Below are 13,735 nucleotides of genomic sequence, written 5' to 3' on the forward strand. Positions count from 1 at the left end.
TTCTAGAGTCCTGAGTGCACTAGCATATCCAAGTCAGTCTAATGAATTACAAACCCAGTGACAATGCACTGCCTATAAGGTAAAAGTTTACTCTCAGGTCAACTTAAGAAGAAGAAACAAACAGAAAAGAAAGTTATGCCCATGAAGCAACATCACTTCAAGCACACAACCGTTCAGTTATGTTACATGCCACAGTAAGCGATAAATTTACCTTTCCCAATTATAAATATGGCTGTGACTTTCATCCATCAGCAGAATATCATCAACCTCATCTTCAATGTGAAAAGGATGACTTGAAATAGGCTCATCCGTTGGAAAGGAATAAATGCTCATATAAGGATGGGACAAAGCTTCTTCTGCTGTCAATCGATCCATGGGACTAAATGTCAAAATTTGTTCCAGAAAGTCCAGTGCTGTGGAGAAAAAGTTGTCATTTTTCTCCTATTTAATGATATTTCAGACATCTAGACTTTAAGATTAAGGTGCTTTGCTCTAGAGGTGTGCATTTGCTTAAAAGTAGCCACCTGTGAAGTATCAGCTACTCACAGTATACTGCCAAATTCTGTAGCCATAGGAAAGCTGGAAGAGTAGAGGTCAAATCTAAGATCAACTTAAAGCAGGAAAAAATACTAAGAGAGAGAATGCTTCAAGCTGAATCAGTATCCACCAACAGCTTGGCTGTCAGTTTGACTGGGGGACTTTCTTTTAAAAACATTTGAAAGACAGTTGTTTTACACTGACTCCATTCCAATGTTCCCTTATATTTAGAAGGCTAGTGTCTCAAAATAGAGCAATTCCAGTGCAAACAGGTCCAGCAAAGATTCACAATTCCAAATACTCCAAAGATGACCAAGTAGCTATCATGTAAGCACATTTTTTTATTACAGCAAAAGACAAACATTCTTCAGAGAACGCAGATTCTTCTAAATGAAAATTGCTTTTAATGCACACATGCACTGTAAAGTTGTTTAGTATTTTATGATTTTGAAATACAGGAAGTATTTTTTCTGAATCACTTACCTTCAGGACTGATGCCTGGAAGCAACTGAGTTAAAGGTTTGTGTGGCTCAGTCATATCATTTCTAATGTAAACTGGAATTACATTGAGAAGCTCCTGACGGTCCTCCTCATGTACAACAGGAATTGATTCTAGAATCAACTGCATCTGTTCAAGTTCATGTGCACCTATGCACCAAGAGAAAATACAAGCTGCCATTTTAACTTCAAACAATTCTGATCCCTGTATGAAAGCATGTAAAAATTTTGTGCTCTGAGCAGCTATTTTCAGTAGAAGACTATTATCTCCTACAACAGAGGAAAGGCTGAAGTTCTAAATTTGAATGATAATAAATCTGAAGAGCTCTCAAAAATGCTGTAGTGTATCAAGACTTACAGAGCTGCTACACACAGATAAAGCAACCTAACCGTAAGCTTTTGCAAGGATGTTTTCACCATGGATGAGGTACTCTACAGCAACACTCTATTTTTTTTTTTTTTTAATATATACACTATATACTGCAATCCTTCCCTTTCAAGTGATCCACCAAATTAATTCAATATTTGACCTCACTTTGAATTATATGTCCCTTATTAATAAAAACAGTAGTAGTTTAGCTCAGCAAGAGATCTTACAGGCCACAACCACTTATATTAATATTCTACTCTGAAACCCTGTAGTACCGTCAGGTGCAAGACAAAAATCACCTGCCAGTTAAGCAGTGTAATCTTGTTTAAAAAAATAATAATTAAAGAGTACTGTATTATGATTGAAATTATAGTACAGTTTTAGCACTATCTGAAGCTTCCCTGGGTGAGAACTACAAGGGCCTATACAGCAGGTCAATTTTGAATAATAAACAGCATCTGTATTCAGTACCAGTCTAGCTGGAGTACCCAGAAATACAGCTTCTCTACCTCAATTTATTGTTCAGCTCCAAGAAGCATGTAGCACCCTACAGATTGAGCTAGCAGATGAAACTATATAGGATTATTTGCATACTAGTGTTTCCCTCCTTCACCAAGCAGCTCTGGGCAATCACCAGTGATACTGGTGCATGTGACATTAAATACGAAAATAAATGGGGCTAGAAAAGAGATTGTACCATCTCAAATTCGATGTGCTCTCAGTTCACTTAAGCAGTTTGCATGGCAGTCTGCACTGGGCACCCTATCACACATCTGCCAGATGACTTAAAGAAAAGCTGAGGCAAAGTCACTACAGAAAATTTGACCAAGACCTACATTCTCCAAACGAATCAGCACTGCCCTCATGGTAACTTATTTGCTGGATTGAAAAAGCTGTTTTGTCCTCCTACTGTATCATTATTTCCATGCTAAAAATTAATCAGCTTTCTTTCCACTATAAGTGAAATGAGCATTTTAAAATATTCATTTAGAAGAAAGAATCAGCAAAGTTGTTTGGAACAGCTATTGAATTCCTCTGCCTCAACTTCCCTCCCTCGTCCCAGGTATTCTGCAATTTTAACCTGCATTCTTCCTTCCCATTCCTGTCAGCTTTCCAGACAGCAGGATTCCTAAGGGATGGTTCAGAAGTAGACAGGAAATTGCAAATTAACCAAATCAAGCCCTCCAAACAACTCTGCAAAAGAAATCTATTCAGAGTCTCAGGACAGGTTAACTTGTCATATCTCGAACCATTTTCCCTTTCCAAATGCATGACATTAAGAAGTCCACTCTTCTTTAAAATCAGAAAACTACAGCAGTGCTAAGTTTTCAGAGAGACACATCCACATATAAAAAGAATTTTCTAAGTATCTACACAATGCAATTAGGGCACATAAATGAGCATACAAACTTAGGATTTTGGTTACTAAGACTGAGTTTAAAAAAAAAAAATTCTAACTCACTGCACAGCTATTAGACCAATAAAAACTTCTGGCAAATACCAATGCTACTCAAAAAAAGCCAAAATGCTACCAGTTGCAATCAATCTATGCTGAATGCTGAAATCTGCAGACCTTCTCCCATTATTTCACTATTTTCCAGCAGAAGTGCTCGATGCAATGGAAACCTAATAAATCTCTTATCAGCCGAGCATTTAATACACTGGGGACATTACTCCAATAGTTAGTAACTCAAAGAGTTAGCAACTCGCTGCAAGTTAAGAAAAGCCTCTTTGGATATTAATTGCTGATTTCTACAAAATAATGGTTTCAGGGTGACAGTACTCCTATTAATAGTACTTAAAGGGAAAAAGCTCTCAATTTCATTACCTTGTTGTACAAACCCAAGAATTACTGCACAGGTGTGCTTTTAGTCCACATATATCTAAAGGAATGTCAACTTTGAAATGCAAGTTCTTAGTGGTTTTATCTGTATTACTCTAGTAATTTGGACCAACAGGAACAAATCCAAGAGCACGTTTGAATGAGACAGCTGCTGCTGAGGCCCCAGGGTGCACACAAAATAAGCATTTCAGGGATTTACTCTGGACTAGCTCATCTGCTCCTACGGACTGAACGCCTATCAGCAGGTAGAACTCATTGGGTGATCTCCTACAGCGCAAATGACAATTCCATTTTATCTAAAAAGACTGGTTTGTGCCCTGAGCTAGATCAGCAATGTGGTACAGGATGGCCATCAATAGATTTGCTTCAGAAATTTGCTCCTGAGCCTAACCAAAGCACTAATGTAGATGCACCCAATGAGACCAGAGCATTGCTTCCTATCTTACCAGAAAGATTTGGAGGTTACACATTTCCTTGGTATGCCACACTAAATTTTAAATCTTAAGAGTCGTCCCTATACCACTGAAACAAAGGTCAGGTCAAACCAGTCTGCAGATGACAAAAAAGTCTGGAATGGGGAAAAAAGGGCTACTCTTTCATAATTTAAAATATAAATAAGTGAAAAATGATTAGGTTGACTACATTAAAAGATCTTTATGAATATGATATTCAGGGAATGCATAATCCTCAAGTACTCCCTGGATACATCAATTCACTAAAATACATGTATTTAGAACACTTCTTAGGCATCCAATAAATTTAGCTTAACCTAATTACAGACAGATTTACCATATATAAGTACTAAATTAAATTGTGATATTTATCTAAATACACACTGGTATGAGTAATAAAAATTAAAACGTCTTCTGCTTTACAAATACATCGATTTATAGTTTGCTTATATATTTGTATAATAATATAGCATATCCTGATAGTCAATGACTATTGATAGTAACCACGAGAATCAACCTTTCTTTAGGAAGATAATTAAGCAGTACCACTCCTTTTAGGAATATACACACACATTTTTTTTCTACCTACCTGCAAAGAGGGTTTTCCCAGTCAGCATTTCAGCAAAGATGCAACCTGCAGCCCACATGTCAATGGCTTTAGTGTAGTTGTTAGGAGAAAGCAAAAGACGGGGCGATCTGTACCATTTAGTAACTAATCCTTCAGAAAGATGGCCCTAATGAAATTAATTAAAAAAAAGAAAAAGAAAAAAGCTTACTTAGATTAAGACATACTTTTTAAAATTACTTGTTTCTTGTTTTTTAATGCACTACTACAAGATGTTTTGGTCTCGGGGCCCTAGGGATAGTACCACACGCCCCCTACTAAGCCCTTCTACCTTTTAAAATGGAACAGCAATCTCTTTATGACTGAACAGCAACAATATAGAAGTATGACACTATTTATTAGTCAAATGAGGTACTGCAGCAAAACTTTCTTACTCCCAGATGTCAAATAAATGCAGCAATGATAACGAACTCTCTTGTGAAACACCATCTAAACTAGAAAGACAGTATCTCTAAATCAATCCCAGTAAGTAGCCACACTTGCACACTATGAATGCACCACTTACAAACTTATCTAAGGCTTCTATAGTTATGCCTCTAAACATGCTCTTAATCTCAGGTTCTGTATTCACTGTTAAAAATCTGCTTTTCTGAACACATCTAGTAAAAAAAAAAAAAAATTATTTTATGCTTGCAGTAGTCCTATCTGAGACAAAACATATCATCCAGAGATCTGTTTTACTCTATTTGCAAGCATTCCAGTTCTACTATATGATCCCCAACATGATATCCCACCTGCTAACGAGGCCTTCCACAGACTATCTACCTCTGCAAAAGGGACAAAGATGCTATTTTAAGACGGCATGGTTGTCAGTGTATCACTTAAATATTCCCACTCTTCACATACCTTGTGGGAATAATGAGGATCCATGATTCGTGCAAGACCGAAGTCACCAATCTTCAGCACCAAGTCTTCAGTATTAATGAAAAGATTAGCTGGTTTGAGATCTCTATGCAGAACATTTGCAGAGTGAATATACTTGAGCCCACGTAGCAGCTGGTACATGAAAAGTCTGGCATGATCTTCCAGTAAAGGGCCTTGCTCTAGCAGATTAGCCAGATCTGTCTCCATGTATTCCTGGACAATGTAAACACAGTTCAATTCTGTAAGGGAGCCCACGTCATCTGTTAACTGGCTTCCACTAGGACCAAGAATTTCAAATACTTTGACAATGTTATCGTGGTCAAGTCTTCTAATAATTTTGATCTCACGTAGAGCATGTTTAACACTCTGGGGATCTGTAAGGACAATTTTCTTGACAGCCACTCTTTTGTCACAGTCATTATCGACAGCAGAAAAAACTAAGCCATTTCCACCACAGCCCAGTGGTTTTAAGTCCATATACCGAGAGCCCAGATCAAAACCATGAATGTTCATGAGACTTTCAAATTTTTCTGCCATTTTTAAATTCTTTACGTTTCTTTTTCCTCAAACTACTAAGCTTCTGTAAACACGCAGAGACACTTCCACTGGTATCTGAAGGAAAGGTCTTACAGAAAGGGAGAAGAAACACTTGGCTTTGACTGCAAGATGGTTTCTTGACACTCTCATTTCATTATGAGCCAGCCAGGCCTGTTGTGTCCCCTTGAATTTAGAGCCTGTAAGCTCTAAAACTCAAACCGAGCATAAGATAGAAAGATTGCAGCATTCATAGTTCAAGAAAGGTGCAGCATTTCTGCAGACATTAAAGAAAATACTCACAAGAAACTCAAACGGAATGAAATGACATACTATGCACTCAGCTCTACTGTGCTAAACTGGTTAACATTTAACAAAAATGTGAATAAATATGCACATAATAGGCTTCTATTAACATCCTCCTCCTCACAGTGCAGATACATTCAGTGTTGGACTGGTCCTGAGCAGCGTCATTCTATGGTGCTGGTAAGCACTATTGTTTTTTTTTTCTCCTTCTTCCTCCTTCTTCTCTCTTTTGTTTACAGTCTAGTTAAACAGGAAACTGGCAGCTCTTGATTTACAAAAGATGCCTTCTGTTAATGATCAGGTGGCTCCAGCTCACCACAATCACAATCAAAGCTACCATCCATTTTACTCCGTGACAACCTGAAAAGGAGAGAAAAATACATCAGTATTCCAGTACATACAGCACTCTTCCTCTGCCCCCAACTCCTTAAGTTGTCCTAAATAAACGACTTATTTAGTGTCCAGTTACAAAATAAGAAACCATCACAAAAGCTAAACTAACCAGAAATGACATATACTTTTCATACTTGTCGAGGAAAACTGCCAGTAATCACCAATCACCATTTCTAAACATGTATTTAAAAAGTTTTAGATATAACCTACTGAGAATACAAGGCACACAATAAAAAATCCTACTGAATTTTAATAAAGAAGGGAATATCACAGAAAACTTGGTAATTCCACAATACAGCTGTTAAAGAGACAAGTCAGAAACAACAATATCCTGCACCTCAGCCACTAAATTTTGGAGTAATTCTTTCCACAAAACTTTTACTCCAAGACAAAATCAGGATTTTAACTATTTCACCCTAATAAGAGATAACTGGGTGCTGTTCACAGGAAAAGGGTGACGTTTGTGCACTCCCAGTATTTATTGACTTTCCAGAATACACAGCACACATCCAACACCACTTACAAAGCTTAAATCCTTGTGATTTTGGATGAAGTTTACTAACATCTCAAATCATAATTTTGCCTCTATAGATTCATTGTTACAGGAATCACAGGCGTAGTTCCTACACATTAGGCAAATATTATTACTTTATCAATTACTTCTACACTTATCCAACCTAGATTACAGAGAAAAACTAATGGCGAATACATTTTACACAGTAACCGATATATTCTACAACTGTTTCCCCTAACATATGGGCACTTTCAGACACCATTTATTTTTTAATAGTCTAATGAATGCAACTACTATTTACGAAAACAAAAAAGTGGTAATTTTGTCAGTAAGTTTCCCTGTCTGCAGCAACAGAATGCCGTCATAAAGACCACATGTTGCACTTTTGCACAACATCCTCATTTCTTTTAAAAGCTCAAAGATGCCACAAAGAGAAGAGTCAAAGGTGTACCTTACACGCTGTGGTAAGGTTTGGGCAATTCCATTACAAGTCACTTATGTGTTTTTCCCCAACAACTATAGGTCACATCAAACCACTAAATGTCTTCTCTTCAATCTTAGATTAACACATTTCAGCTCTTCACCCAGTTCTCTAAATAAATGTAAAGTTCTCCAAACTATCCCAACACTTCAGAATTAATTGTACGAGTGTTTTCCTTTAAAATTGTGCTAGCACTTCAGCGGGACAACCAGGACCAAGCAAACCAAGTCTCCCCTCTCCTCACAGGGCAGCAAGAGCAGCGGACAAATTATTAGCATATTCTAAATAATGGCCTCAATTCATGAAAGTAATCAGAATTGCACACAGAAGAAAAAAAAAAAAAGGCAGGCACACTGACAAACAGAAGCAAGACTGTTTCAACACATTTAAACATTACCGTTCCTTAGGCTCAAGCCTGACTGCCACCAAGGCACACAGCCCCACTGCCCTGGCTTGCTCCCTCCCGCCATACACCACCTGGCTCCAGGTATTTGTACAGCCACATGACAGACACAGGGAAGAAGGGAACACGTGTTATCCTCTGCTGGATTTTTCTTTTTAAAGAAAGATCAGCAAAAGTAGTATTTCTAAACTGAAGAGCACTGAGCTGCCCTCCACCAGTGTGGTACAGTACCCTCCCAGAAGGGCGATCTTCAGAGCTGTCTTTACTTGGCATGCATAACTATTGCCTTGAGATTCCTTTCTTCACATACTGCCAAGAATCCTAATTTTAGACAGTGTTTTACATGGGTTATTATAACCTTAGTACAAGCACAATGGGGTAACACTGTTACTTTTCCCCAAACTCTCTTGAATTTATATCAGTATTAAGACATCAGCGTGAGGACCCTTCTTATAATACCCAAGAATTTACTTAAAGAACAAATAAGAAATTTCATCCTAGAGTTAATGAGGATAGCATCGGTTGACTATCCAACTCTTTGTTCACAATTATAAAAAACAGAAGTCTAGGCTCTTGATTTTTAACTTTTCTTTAAAAGTTTTAAAATATTTTCTCATTCACATGCACCACTTTCAGGCTCCCTCGTTCTGAGCTGCTGCCTGTAAAAAAGTTTACATCACCCTAGACCATTTTCCTTTCATTCCTCCCCCCCCCCCCCAAAAAAAAATTTTTATGGAAATTAATTTTTCTAGCTTATACTAACACTTGAAATTTCATGTTAACTCAAGGTCCAAGGCCTCTGTTCAAATACCCTGCAAAAAGCTGTATTTTATATCCTTGGGACTATCTAAACCCAGTTGTAGTCTTCCCCATAATTAGTCTTATTGTTTCACATTGCTGATGTCTTCAATATGCGGCCATACGGAATCAGTTTGCACCAGCTGGGTGACACATCTGGAACCTCTCTTTTAGCTAGTTCCATTAAACAGCACAGGAACAGATTAGAAAAGATGCCCATCAGTAGCAAGGAGTAAGATCTGCTGATCTCTTCACCATAACTCAGATCTTACCCCTTACCACCACGAGTAAACAAAGGCAGCAGCAGAACTACAACATGCAAGCAGTAATGACATTACTGCTTCAAGGAGAAAGGGAGTTAATGGCCCACTTGCTTACTGAAGTAGAACTCCTAAAACTTTCATTCTGTTATCTCTGAAATGATGCATTTTTAATCATCAGCTTATACTATACCCTTCCACTAGGTGACCACTAATTATAATGTTTTCAGAAGATATGCAATGATTTTCAGTAATTTAGCTGAGAAAACAAACGTTGACGAGAGAAGCAATCCACTGCAGCCTTCAATTTGACCTGATCCTGCTACAAACTTCCTATATAACTATCAGCAAATGACTTAATCTCAAAGCCACAAAAAGCAGGGCCCAGCTATCATTCAGAATAGGATCTAGACCTAGGAAGCTGACCAGGAGGCAGCCTATCTACTGAACAGATACAATACCTCACATGAGTATGGTGAGAACAATTAGAGACTGTCCTAGCAAAAATGCCCCACTATTAAAAGAAATTAAATTAAGATTCCATAATTGAACGTGATCTTTCATTTACTGCCGCTGAAAATTCTACTTTGGAAACGTAACAGATGACAATGCTGTACCAGGTTCATATATCCTTGTCTAAACAAAAAAATATACTTCTAAACTAACCCCACACATTAACTACACTTACCTCCTCTTTCACATTAAAGGCATACTTCTTTCACTATGCCAATCTGATCTCTCACCTAGCATGGCCCTTTGCTCACATGTGACAGCTCCTTCACTGCCACTGCCTGTGAGCTGGCCCCTCTGCCAGGACTGCAGCTCCTGGAGCACAGCTAGTGCCAGGGGCCAGGGAAGCAGCTAAACTCGTTTCCCCATCCAGGAGTTAATAGCAAACAGACATTTAAGACAAATAGTCCTGTGGACCAGAAGCAGATAGGAGGGGGATGGAAAATAAGAAGTTAACCCCAAGCTTTCTTCCACTCTAGAGATAATTACTTAAAGGGTAATCAACTAGAAGAAATTAAGGCTTTTCTCAAGCTGAAATGAGCTCGAAGTAACAAATCTTCTTCTTTCCATTTTATAATCATTTTTAACTTTGGAAAAAGATGAGGTAGTTTTTTAAAACACTAATACTTACAAAGGGTGACACCAACACCCATTAAGTTTATACATTTTCAGTTTCAATGAAAATCATAACCATCAGTCCAACTGTCTGTCTTGAAAAAAACACACTAAATAAACAAAAATGACAAATTCCTCTTCAGTTGTGTAACATGCTCTAACCACCTGAAACACATGATGGACTATAGTATTAAAAAAAGGGGGTGGCTTATCACCCCAATTTGTGCCAAACAGGCTATTCACACAGGCACTGATGTTTTCATTTAGGCTGTCACCTTTTCAAGACTACCTGTTTCTTTAAGCAGTACTTTTATTCCTTCCTCCCACAAAGTTTAGAGAGGGAAACACAAAGATACTAGTTTCTTAAGTGGTTTACAGCTATGCTTTTAAAACAGATGAGCTCTCAGGAGAGGGCAACTGAAGTGACCCACAGAAGGGCTCTCGTCTTTGAAATTATTCCTAGTGCTGACAGACAACATCACACATGACCAGCTTCATGCATTATGCAAGGGGCCTCTTCAATTCGTGCTCAACTTCTGCACGTGGATTTATCACAGTTTTCAGGAAACAGGATGTACGCTAAAACACAGTTAAGTATGAGACATTTACTTTTTCAGAAATACAAATAAGACAGAAAGACACCAGTTAATTTGATTATGCAGACCACATAATGATCAAATCATTACTCACAAGAGAAAGACCAAGAGTGACTAATGACATATTATACAACCTGCTAAGTACTATCCCTTTGACTATAAAAATACAGGGCACAGAAGTATTTTTTTTTAGATCAGCCACGTTGCAGTCAGTAGGCAGAGTGAGTCATCGTCCAACTCACGAAACTGCCGCTCTTCTAAAGCCTCCTACTTGCTACCCACACTGTTTAGGGAACTCTGTGCTGGCAGTCGGCAAATGTTACTATTAGTTTATAAATCCTCTGAAGGATCTGTAAAAGCACACAAAAATCCACTGCGTTTTTCTGTATCATAAATAAAAATGGTTCGGTTGGTCCTCCCTTTGGGTAAGTCAATGAAAGCTCACCACTGAAGAAGCCTATCATCAGCTAACCACAGCCTTCTGCACCTCGGCAGATCTGCTACCGTCTGCTGTTCCACTGAACAGTTAACCAGTCAAGAGTGAATTAAAGATAACAACTGCACAAGCAAGGACTGAGCCTGAGCGAGAGATTGAAATGAAAGTTCCCATTTTAGCTTTACAGCACACATTTTCTGAACCCGATTACCAGACTAAAACCTACCTCTATTTTAAGCCACGACTTTCCGGAATTTGTAACTTGTTTATAAACACATCATGCTATCAAACGTTATTTTTATACACACACATATATATATTAAAAAAAAGCGCTTGTTGGCAACAGCACTTTTATCGACGTTTGTACTGGCCATAGGACAACATGCCAAACACCGTTTCTTTCTCCGCAACACAATTAACTTAGCCATTGTCAGGCTGATCCAAAATGGCACTGAATTAGCCAGAGAAAGAGATACTCATCGTACAGAAGCCAAGCGTGCGCATCCTGCCTGCCTAGCCAAGGGTACCTGTTCTTCCAAGTCCTGAAACTCGACGGCCTCTCCTCAAGCTACGTTCATCGGGTGTTTCAAGCTACTTCTCAAAGTACTAAGTCACTTTTCCCACAAAAGATGTTACAGGGCAGCCTGCGGGCGCCCTGGCAGCAGCGGCGAGCGGTACCTGCCCCCACGTCTCCCGGCTCGGCAGCGGGAGAGCGGCGCCGAAGCCCCCGCGAGCAGCCGCCGGCGAGGCCCCGCCGGCACCGAATTCGGCAGCAAAACTTCCGCCGACTTCGGGGAGGCCGGGCTCCCCCCCGCCCGCGCCGCCCGCGCCGGCCGGCAGCCGCCAGCCCGGAGCCCTCCCGGCAAAGAACATCCTTCCTTCCCCCCGCCGCCCCTCCGGCAGCCGGGCCGGCCCGCGGCCGCGCCGCGGCCCCCGGCCCCGGCGCCCCGCGGGGCCGCCGCAGCGCGGAGGAGCCCTACCTTCAAACGCCCTTCAGGGCGCCGCCGCCACCGCCGCCCGCCGCCCCCGGCCCCGCTCCGGCGGGAGAGGCGACCCGCAGGGCCCGGCGCGGCGCCGCCCGGGCCGCAGCCGTTGAGCGGCTGGCAGCGCCCCCCTCGCGGCGCCGCGCGGCCGCGGCCGCCCCCGCCCGCCCCGTCAGCGCCCGCTCGCCCCCCTCAGCCCCAGGGCCGCCGCCGCCGTCCCCGGGCCGCAGCCGCCGCAGTGCGGAGGGGCCGGGCCCCGGCGGAGAGGGGCGGCGGGGAGCGGAGCGCAGCGGGCCGGGCCGGGGGGCGCCGCCGCCGTCCGGCGGGAGGGAACAAAGCGCCTTTGTGCGGCGGGGCCGGGGCCGCGCGTGCGGCGGCCCGAGGACCCCCCCCCCCCCCTCCATTTCTCCTCCCTCCCCGCCCCCCGGCGCCTCGCCGGCCGCCCCGCCGCACTCACGGGCCTTCCCAGGCTCATCGGGGGCTGCGCTGCTCACACGGCCGGGCCCCGCGGCCCCGCCACCGGCTCCCGCCCGGCGCCCGCCCGCCTCGCCGCAGTTGCCGCTGCCGCAGCCGCCGCCATGTAACCCGGCGCGGAGGGCAGGGAGGGGCGGGGCCGCCGCCGGCTCCGCCTTCGAGGGGGCGGGGCGCGGGGCGGCCCTCAGGGAAGGAGGGAAGGAAGGAGGGAGCGAAGGAGGGAGGGCGGACGGGCGGGATGGCGGCCGCGGTCGCCGGCGGCGCTCGGGGGAGCGCCGGCCGGGTCTCCGTGCGGGAGGCACGGCCGCCCCCGCTGCAGGGCCCTCCCGCCGGCGTGCCGCGCCCTCGAGTCCGGAGGAGCACGCGGGCCCCTTCCCCCAGCAGGGTTGGCCCGGGGGTCCGCGGCGGGACACCCTCGGCGCGCCATCACCTCACAGCCCAGCCTGTCTTCATGGGACATGGCGGCTCCCAGTAGCCCCTGTGTGCGGTTAGCCGGAGTAATCTAGCAGAGTCTCAAAAGTCCAGCTGAGTCAAACACTTCAAAGAAAGGGCCTGGTGGAGCTGCGTGCCACCGCAGCGAACACGGACAAGAGGCCTACAGGCACTAATGGTGGCTCTCTAGTGCGTTAACACTCACAGCTTCGACTACGATTGCTGCTTCCTCCTCCTGTTTGATCTCCACTGCCTCCTGACAGATTCCCTGGAGTCAGGCTTCTGCTTTTGAAACTTGCATTTGGCCCGGGCCCTAGGGCTCGGTTTCTTCAGCATTTCCCTTGGCTACAACACAGCACGCCGAAAGAAACCCCAAGGGCAGAGAAGGGAGCAGGAACGCGGGTTTTCCACAGCTGGGGGGATGCGGGGAGGAGAGCCGGGCTATGCCTCCGCGCCCAGGTCACAGGCCCTGCAACGGCTGCGGGGAAGAAGGGGAGAAGAGGAATGGGACACGGAGGCCCAGCATCGGTCGCCGCTGGGCAAGCACTGCTGCTGCTGCAGATGCCGGCGTGTGGGAGTCCGAGCGACGACAGGCGGGGAAGTGGTTGCGTGGGCCCAGTTCAACCCTCCTGGCTTTAAACATCCCTTGTGGTAGAGAAACAAAACCACGGTTGGAAGGCAGCAGACGGGGAGTGATGGAGGCAGGCTCTCCTTCTCCAAAGGTGACATTTGGGCGCAGATGTTCTGCAGTCTTAGTGTCACGGGGGACCTGCACGTTCTCCCCACGAGCATCTACAAACTACTTGCCATT

The 13,735-nt window shown here is 43.6% G+C and overlaps 2 protein-coding genes across 6 annotated transcripts in view; one reads left to right on the forward strand and one right to left on the reverse strand.

Annotated features, from left to right (window-relative positions):
• The window catches only part of MAPK6 (mitogen-activated protein kinase 6), a 31,558-nt gene that overhangs the window by 2,792 nt on the left and 15,031 nt on the right, over positions 1-13,735 (reverse strand). For 2 of the 5 annotated variants that reach the window (XM_069798232.1, XM_069798233.1), the window contains 4 exons: positions 5,172-6,389; positions 4,290-4,434; positions 1,021-1,185; positions 212-413 (listed from right to left, as the gene is read on the reverse strand). In XM_069798232.1, the coding sequence (XP_069654333.1) occupies positions 212-413; positions 1,021-1,185; positions 4,290-4,434; positions 5,172-5,726 (1,067 nt within the window). In that variant the 5' untranslated portion in view covers positions 5,727-6,389. Of the gene's footprint in view, positions 1-211; positions 414-1,020; positions 1,186-4,289; positions 4,435-5,171; positions 6,390-12,015; positions 12,034-12,475; positions 12,634-13,735 lie in introns of those variants that run through there. The other 3 variants (XM_069798235.1, XM_069798231.1, XM_069798234.1) reach the window with 3 other exon arrangements.
• Positions 11,665-12,984, forward strand: LOC138688277 (basic proline-rich protein-like). The gene has a single exon (XM_069799602.1). It carries the CDS (start codon positions 11,665-11,667, stop codon positions 12,982-12,984), a length of 1,320 nt encoding a protein of 439 aa, XP_069655703.1.

This window comes from Haliaeetus albicilla, chromosome 12 (assembly GCF_947461875.1).
Source record: "Haliaeetus albicilla chromosome 12, bHalAlb1.1, whole genome shotgun sequence".
In the NCBI taxonomy this organism is placed as follows: domain Eukaryota; kingdom Metazoa; phylum Chordata; class Aves; order Accipitriformes; family Accipitridae; genus Haliaeetus; species Haliaeetus albicilla.

Coding starts and splice junctions, on each gene's coding strand:
- LOC138688277 (XM_069799602.1), top strand. CDS start 11,665: ATGTTACAGGGCAGCCTGCGGGCGCCCTGGCAGCAGCGGCGAGCGGTA.